General features: G+C 36.9%; 1 protein-coding gene across 1 annotated transcript; it reads left to right on the top strand.

The window, feature by feature from the left end:
- Positions 1-2,397: 2,397 nt before the first annotated feature.
- Positions 2,398-4,375, top strand: LOC131006418 (uncharacterized). The gene is made up of 3 exons (XM_057933589.1): positions 2,398-2,882; positions 2,957-3,020; positions 4,093-4,375. Exons 1-3 carry the CDS (start codon positions 2,598-2,600, stop codon positions 4,263-4,265), a joined length of 522 nt encoding a protein of 173 aa, XP_057789572.1. The 5' UTR covers positions 2,398-2,597; the 3' UTR covers positions 4,266-4,375.
- Positions 4,376-9,531: the final 5,156 nt, after the last annotated feature.

Below are 9,531 nucleotides of genomic sequence, written 5' to 3'. Positions count from 1 at the left end.
TGATTACTAGTTTACTACTCTCTCCTCCCCATGCCAGGATAGGTTTACTCCAGCCATAGGTGCTAAATTGCATAAACATGTTTTGTGCCTAGTTTCACTTGCAATTAGAACTATCAATTTATTTGTATATATATATTGCGTTTTCATGAAATAAATACATTTTACTTATCACAAACATAAACAAGAAAAGAAAAAAAATATATAAAAATGAGCTTAAAAAAATATAAAAATGAGCTTAGGGTTGGAGAATTAAAAATATTACATATTATTAAAAATAAAAATATTATATATTTAAATATAACCGGGTCCATGGACCGGATCTGGGTTTTATATCAACTACTCCAGATCCGGATCCGATTTTTTAGAGAGTGATCCAGATCCGCCGGGTCCAAATTTTGCAAGGTCCAAATCCGAAAAAAAGGGTCTGGATCCGCGGATTTGGACCGGGTCTCGGATCCATTGCCATCCCTACTCTCAGACAATCACACAGAGAGCAACCCCAGCCCCGGTTCAAATCTCATTTCTTTCTCATTTCTTAAATTTCGTTCCAATTGCAGATCCATAATTCTCATAAAACAAAAATGATGAATGCTGGCCAAGATGACAAGTTTTTCTCCATGCTTTTATCAAGGGACAGAAGGTCAACTCGTCCAAGCAGTGGGCGACGAGGCCTCCTTCAAGGTGTTGAAAGAAACACAACCCCAGCCCCAGCGCAACCCCACCCCACGCCGCCACAAACTCCAACAGAAGGAGAGGACGAAACTTCAAAGCTTCGAGATCTTTCGCCGCCTTCGTTGGAGGACGAAGCTTCAAAGCGTCTGGGCGGATCTGGGCTTCAGATCTGTCGCTGCCTTCGTTGTGGGGAAGTGGCAGCGTGGGGTAGGGGAAGAGTACAGATTTTGACCGGAGACGAAGTGACGGAGGTGGCAGGGAGATCTTCTTGTTCGAATTCGGCCGTAAATCTTCATGTTCTGTGCGGTTGGGGAATGTGGCAGCAGCGGAGGATGGGGGAAGGGGAGGGGGGGCGGCAGGTGGGGGGAGGGGAATTAGGGTTTGAGAGTGGGGGAGGTTGGGGAAGATGATGATATGTAATTTTTTTTCTTTTTTTTTCTTAATTTTTTATCCAAATGTGCCTATATGTCAATTTTCGGCTACCACCTTGTTGATTCCGGCTGCCACCATGTAATTTCCGGCACCGGCGTAAGAAAAAATCGATGGTCGGACAAAAAGAAGACATAAATGAAAGGTTATGTATTTAATAAACAAATTTTTCAAATTAAATATGAGCAAAAACCAATTCCGTGTAAACATTATGGATTTACAGGCAATTACCTCCAAATATATATATATATATATATATATATATATATATATATATATAGGGGAGGGCTACAGTGAAAACACTTCTTAAAATATAAATATAAACGTTTTTTAATGTACGAATTTTATCCAACAGGGTTACGAATTCATCCAATAGAGTTACGAATTGCGAAAAATAAATTTTTGTTACCTTTGGGATTCGAATTCAGGACCACGAATTCATCCAACAGAGTTACGAATCAACCGTAGATCTTGATGATCTAAGGGCTGAAAATCATTTATATTTTATACACTTAAGAGTGTTTTTATTCTAGCCCTCCCCTATATATATATATATATATATATATATATATATATATATAGGGTTAGCTTATATTGAGATTTTAAATTTTTTGAGATTTTGAGATAAATGAACATATCAATAAATTCTTTGAACATAACCAATATAACTGATGAACATATGAATCTATTTAATTTATTTAAAAAACACGCCACTTGTAGGGATTGAACCCCAGACCAACGCGCGTTCATAAAAATTAATTGACAAGTTCATCAAAATGTACTTATATGTTCATTTATCTCAAAATCTCAAAATATATATAAATCTCAATTGAACCAATTCCTATATATATATATATATATATATATATATATATATATATATATGGTTTGGTTCTAGAGAGAACTACATTATTTGTGAGAACGTGAGAACCATCAAATCTAATGCATTCACTGTAAAAGTTAATGCATTCGCTGTTAAAATTAATGCACTAAAAAAAATATAAAATAAAATTGCTCCCTTCAGGATTCGAACCCAGGATCTGCATTTATCCAACAAGATGATACCCGTAAATTTTGATGATTGAATGATTGAAAATGATTCTCCGTTCTTTTTTTATTTATGGTTCTTTCTTTAACCTCTCCCTATATATATATATATATATATATAAAGAAGTAAATTCCATTATCCCACTAAAGAAGAAGAGATTTATTTAATTTAGAGGTCTATAAATTTTCCCGTCAGAAATTTGTGTTGCCAGCTAAAGGGCCACGTCTTCACCTCTTAACCAATAGATACCTCGAGTGGTAATCATGCAATCTTACACTCCAAATCAGAAAACAAGCTTCCAAAACACACACAATATGACTTCCGCTCCGCCTCACATTTAAATATTCTCTCTTCTCTACTGCCTAGCTCTCCATTTATATATATAGAGAGAGATAGTGTGTTCCTGCTTCAAATTGACATTGAAGAAATAGAGATACAAGATATATATATGGGATTTAAGGCACTTGGTCTGCTTCTTCCTCCAACACCCACTGCACACACATATTCACACTACAATTTTAACTGCAGAGGAAGAAGCTCATCAAAAGTTGGAACGGTGTGCGCCAAGAAAGAGAATGTGGAAGAAGAACCCATACCCAAGAGGAAACAATCCCTATTTGAGAGTGTGACAGAAGCCCTAGATTTCTCCCAGGTTAGGTCAGCTCGTGATGCCGAGCTGCTCGATGAAGCTAGAGAAGCCACCAAATCCGGAGATAAGATGTCAAGGGAGCAGGTACGTATAAATCCAAAGTTGGTATATTAGATATTTGATTCATCTAGTACCTTAATTATTAATTGATGTTTCAGTATGGAGCTCTGAGGAGGAAGATCGGGGGAACTTACAAGGATTTCTTCAAATCATATGTTGATGGTAACTAATTAATTAACCATTCAATCATTATTGACTTTTACATTAATTCATGTGAATACTCACTTTTAATCACATGTATATAAAATAGTTAGGGTGCGCTTATTTTGATTGTAAATTTTTTATTGGAAATATGAGAAAATATTATCATTTTATTTTTTATTTTTTTTATCATATGTTTACTAGAGATGAAAAGATGAGAAAATGTTGGAAAATATTTTCACACCCCTACTTTAGGATAATATTATCCAACATTGGAGAGAAAGTGAGTGAAAATGGAGTACCCAAATAAATATTTCACTTTGTTCAGAGAAATTTTTTCATCATAGTAAACATGTGAAAATGGGTGAAAATATATTTTTTTCTCATTTTCTATCAAGGTAAAGATAAAATAGTCCTTCATGTTGTGTTAGATTATTCAATAAATAGCATTTAGTTAAGTAGAATACGAATTTGTAGGCGTGTAAGGGAATTGACTTTATTTAAAAATATTTTTTAGGGGAAAAAAACTATGAATAGAATATTAACAACATATATAAATAGAAGAGAAATATTATGAGTTGATCATATTTAAATTTGATTTTTTAACACCTGTATACATTATTTTTTATTTCTATTTTTTTTTATAATTTACTTATAGTTTTTTAAAATTATGTTAAATTGGATCCTTTGAGCATAATTTTCTGGCTCCACCACTAAATATCCCATTGGATTTCCTAATTGAAATGGATTTTGGATTGGCTTACTCAACTATTGGATCGCTGTTATCCAATCGAAAAATCTGATGAGACAATTGAATTGTCTGATCGGACAGTTCAATTTTTCGATTAGAGTATTCAATTAATTGTTCAATCCTAACAACTTTGCAATAACATAGAGGTTATTTTAGTCAATTTAGATAAATTCTACATTGTATTATATAAGTGAGTGTTTTCAACATGTTACTTATTAAAAGTGGACAAAAAAAATTCCACTCTTTGTTTTATAATTTGTGTACGTTTATTAGGAAGAAAGAGTTGATGAAAATATATAATTGGAAAATTTGAAATAGTTTTAATTTTGTGATGAATTGCAGTGGATGGAGTGTACGTGGAGGAGGGATGGGTGGACAAGACGTGCAAAGTGTGCAAGAAAGACACCAAAGGTGAGGCGAGGCAAGTCGACAAGTTAGGGAGATATGTGCATGTTGCATGCTTGCAGAAACCTTCTTCTTCTGGAAACTTCTTCACTAAACTCTTCTCCAAATAATAAAATTATTCATTCATACAACCCAATCTTCCATATTCATCTTTATTTTTCTATTCATTTTTCGATTTTGCTTATGCCAGGATATAATATACAATGCAATATTCTGCCCATGTTTCCTCTTACTTTTCTTAAACTTTCTGCATACCAATAATAACGATGGAGCTATAAATTTTTATTGGGGTTGAATTCGTATGGAATTTAGCGTGATAGCTCTGAGTTAAATTTTTTGGGGTAATTCATAATATTAATAAGGGTTAATTACGTGAAAAATCATGAACTTTGGGCCCATTTCCAATTATGAATAAGGGTTAATTACGTGAAAAATCATGAACTTTGGGCCCATTTCCAAGTTTGCCATGAACTTTTTTTTTTTATCAAATTTTCCCTAAACTTAAGGGGCTGATCAATTTTGCCACGGTTTTTACCTCCGGTGAAGGTCCGGTCTTAGTTGGCGCCTACGTGGCAATACAGAGCTGATATGGCGCCTACGTGGTAATACCGAGTTGATGTGGCGCCTACTTGGAAAAAAAAATAAACAAAAAATAGTCCCTCTTCGGCTTACCACCTTCGGAGTCTCTCTTCTCTTCCGGCGACTGCACCGCTGCCGATCTGCCCCCCCTTTCTCTCGCCCTCTGCCTCACTGAACCCGGTGGAAACCGCCTCCACGCCGCCTCCACCTTCCTCCTCCTTGGCGACGGCGAGGCGTCGCCGCCTCCCTCTATCTCTCTCCCTCCGATTGACAGCAACCCAGCCGCCACCGGAGCCCTAGATCCCAAATTCCATTCGCCGAGCCCTTGCTCGACTTACCACCTTCGGAGTCTCTCTTCTCTTCCGGCGACTGCACCGCCGCCGCTCTGCCCCCCCCCCCCTTCTCTCGCCCTCTGCCTCACTGAACCCGGTGGAAACCGCCTCCACGCCGCCTCCACCTTCCTCCTCCTTGGCGACAGCGAGGCGCCGCCACCTCCCTCTATCTCTCTCCCTCCGATTGACAGCAACCCAGCCGCCACTGGAGCCCTAGATCCCCAATTCCATTCGCTCAAAATCCTCTCTGAAAACTCTCTCCCTCGGCTCTCTTCTCAGGTTGACGGCAGCAAGGTAGCGGCCGTCGCCCTTCAGCCCCTTTCGCGTGGAGAAGACTCGAGGGAACTGGAGAAGACTCGAGGGAGGGCGGTGGAGAAAAGGCGGTGGATCTGTGATGGTGGTCGGGGAAGGCGGTGGAGGAAGAGGTGTGGTGGTGGGAGAGGGCAGCGGAGGGAGCTAGAGAAGACGCAGGGGCGGACGGTGGAGGAAAGGCGGTGGATCTGTGATGGTGGTTGGGGATGGCGATGGAGGAAGAGGTGTGGTGGTGCCGGTGGGGGAGGGCAGGAGCGGCGAAGGTGTATCGATCTCTGCTGGGTGTGTGTGTGTGTGAGAGAGAGAGAGATAGAGAGAGACAACATACATGACAAAACGACGTCGTTTTATTAGTCGTCCGACAATTCCACATCATTTTTCCGGTAACTTAAAATGTGCCATGTCAGCTTTGAATTTGGGGATTTTCGAAAATCATGGCAAAATTGATCAGCCCCTAAAGTTAAGGGAAAATTTGATATAAAAAAAAAAGTTCATGGCAAACTTGGAAATGGGCCCAAAGTTCATGATTTTTCGCATAATTAACCCTATTAATAATAATTTTTTTATTTTTCTTAAACAAGAATAATAGTAATAATATAATGAACAATATTTTCATAGATCAAATATATAGTTTCAATACATTACAAATAACCTGAGAATGAGTACATGACAAGCTAGTTGTTTCTATTTGACAAAACAATGACAATTGAATTCGACGTGTACTCAACGTTGCAAGATCTTCTCATTATCAATTGTTGAGAATATATCTTTCTCAATAAGTCAATATACATGAAACTTTCCTTTATCCAGTACTCATCTTTCATATACGATTTACAAATCATTCTTGGCAATCTTCATTTAAGAAAATGCTCTCTCAATAAAAGCAACGGATACATATAAAATCAATGTTAATTTAATGATATATATACTAAACGGATTGAACAATTAAATAATTGTAACTTTTATAAAATAAACATTAAAGAAAAAAAATAGCCAACCCTAACCCGTATGCGACTGCGCCCCTACATGCCAATGTGTAAGATACTAAAAACAGTTGCAGTTGAGGTGTATGTGTATATATAGAACGTTGATGTATTATTCTAAAATAGAATGGTGAAGGGTATATACCTAAATTAAACGTACGCCACTGTTTAAGTGCATGTCGTACTTCCTAGTTTTCATTTTACCTGGTTTATTTCTTTCGGGACCATTATTAAAATGGATAAAATTATAATGTAAATGTGTGTGAGTTTATATTTACGTGACGTTTACTTTGGTGGATTATTATTGAATATAAAAATAGTAAAGTTGATCTTTTGTTTAATTTGATGGATTAAAACTTAGAGAAATCCCAAAATCCTTGATTATTTCATACATTTGAGCTAATTTTGCTTGATTTTTATCAGATTAAACATGTGAGATTGTAGAAATTAATCATTCTCTTGAGAATAAAAATACTCTATCATGTATTTGATCAATCATGCAAAGTAAATAGAACAAATGAAATGTTCCGAACCGAGGAACCCGCGGGTTTGGTGGTGTTTTTTCTAGTTTTTTTAAGAGTGCAATTTTAAATTTTCCAAATTATGATAGTAAAAATAAAAAGTATCCACTCATACATAAAAAATAATCACACTTATTATTTTACCCTCACAATTCACAAATAATATATGGCTTGATTGTGAATTCTAACTTTAAAATTAGAATTCACAACTGCAATTATTCCTAGTTGTGAATTTCAGATTTAAAATTCGAATACGCAATTAATATTATTCTTAGTTGAGAATTTGAACTTTAAAACAAGTGTCGATACTAATTAAAAGTTTTTGTATATATCATAATCAATTAGAAATGCATACATTTCATTGAGCAATAGGGGGGTGTACATTTGAGATAGGAGGCCGAGCCCTGTGGCCGTTTTTGTCGGCATCACATTCCCAGATACATTTACAGTAATGCAAATAACGGCCGTATTTGAAATACTCAGCACATACACTTCTAATGAGGAAATATGGCGGGAAATACAGCCCACTTCTGCAAATGTTGGTACACGACGACGGGTGGTCCTTCTCGCAACTTGCAAACTCTATCGGCGTTTCGCACGTGGCGCCTTCTCCTCCATGCCAAAATCCTGCATGCCACACATATATTCGGTCGTTAATTTCGATCGTTAGAATTGTTTTTTTTAATAGGGCCGTTTCCACTGTCCTTGGTGATTATATATCTTGCAAAATCCACATGGAATCTAGACCCACTTCAATTTTTTTGTACTAGAAAAGTTTAGTTGTTCTAATCTAAAAAATTGATTAAAACTTTATGGGTGTGTTTGCTTTTTATCCCTCTAAATGAAGGGATAACAAAAATTTATGCATTTAAATGTCTCATTTCTTATCCCACATTTTACACAAAAGATAAGTTCACTATTTTTCCTTCCTTATTTTCACTTCAAAGGAGAAAAAATGGTGAATTTCTCTTTTGTATAAAATGTGAGATAAGAAATGAAACATTTAAAGGCATAATTAAATTTTTGTCATCCATCAAAGTGAATGCACCCTAAGTGTAGAATGTTTTTAGTTTGGTACCTGTTGTGAGACCGAAAAGGATGAGCGCAAATGTCAAATGCTGTGTAAGATTTGCCATTGATGACTTTTGAGTAGTACGATTAATGTCTTCGCAATTTGTTATATATAGAGAGAGATATATCAAACGAATGATGCATTATTAATATTTGAAACTTGATACGTAAGATATAATTTAAATTTTCATGTTTCTATGATATGAATCTGATTTGTAACATATATTTTATTTAGAAACAATATACCACGGTATATATGTGATTGACTAAGAATCTGATTATTGAATTCGGAACTTGTTCATACTTATTCTAGGAATTTAATATGAATCTAATTATTGAATTTGGAACTTGTTCATAACTTATTCTAGGAATTTAATATGAATCTAATTATTGAATTTGGAGCCTGTACACTTATTCTAAGAATTAAATATTTAGATGGCAATATATGCTTGTGATACATAACCTTGATTTATTCAAACGACATTATATGTCAGATTATGTTGAAATTCTCATTTGTCTTAAAATGTCTTATTACACAGCCATTATAGATAATTAAATTAATCTGAAATTATTTTTTGTGGCTAATTCAAGTATCACTCGCTAGTCTATATTTAGACACGTCAACAAATATCGAGCAACATTTTTTCAGCCTATGATTTTTTTTTAGATCAAGAGCTAAACTTTCATTACTCAGTAGAAGAAGAATTCAGAACAAAGGGAAGAGACACTTGGGAAATAGAAGGCGAGAAATTAGAAAGTGCAAAACTAGCAAGCCTATCAGTTATATAATTACCCTCCCGTGGAGTCCAGCTGAGCGCAACCTCATGCAGCGAATCCATCACTCTAAAGATCTCATCAAGAGTGTCCCCAAGATAGGAAAGATCTGGCTCCCTCTTCACCAAACACCAATGCAGCATCTGGCTATCAGTCTCCACAATCACATCCCCCACCTCCTTCTCAGTGCACAACCGCAGCCCCTCCAGGACAGTCAAAGCTTCCCCCTCCAGGATAGAGAAGACTCCTCGCCTAGCTCCATAACGACACCCTACGATCTCACCGTCACCATTCTGCAAAACACCCCTCACACTAATCCCAACATCGTTCACAACAGCAGCGTCACACGAGATCTTCAGCTGACCCGACCTCGAGCAGAGAATCTTACGAGGCGTCATTTGATTGGTGGGCGACCAAATCTTCTTCGGCCAACTAGCACGTTGGGCAATTTGGAGACACTCAACATGGCTTATCACTTTACCTTGGAAAATCAACATATTTCTAGCATGCCAGGAGGACCAAGCAAGGGAAGCAAACATCGCATGACTCTCCTTTTGGGGTAATCGCCGGATCCGCTCAAACCACTCGGGAATAGTACAAATATCATCAATCGAAATCGGTTGGAGTCTAAGAGGTGAAACCGCCCAAAGAGCTTGAGTCCATGCACAATCCCATAATGCATGTTCCATATCTTCGTCACACTCTCCACATCTCCTGCAAATCGGATCAATGTCAATTGATCTTTCTCTTAACGCAGAGCTGGTTGGGAGAGCATCCGCTAAACATTTCCACATGAAAAGCTTA

The sequence above is a fragment of the Salvia miltiorrhiza genome, chromosome 1, assembly GCF_028751815.1.
Source record: "Salvia miltiorrhiza cultivar Shanhuang (shh) chromosome 1, IMPLAD_Smil_shh, whole genome shotgun sequence".
Lineage (NCBI taxonomy): Eukaryota > Viridiplantae > Streptophyta > Magnoliopsida > Lamiales > Lamiaceae > Salvia > Salvia miltiorrhiza.
This window is presented reverse-complemented; position numbering and strand designations above follow the sequence as displayed.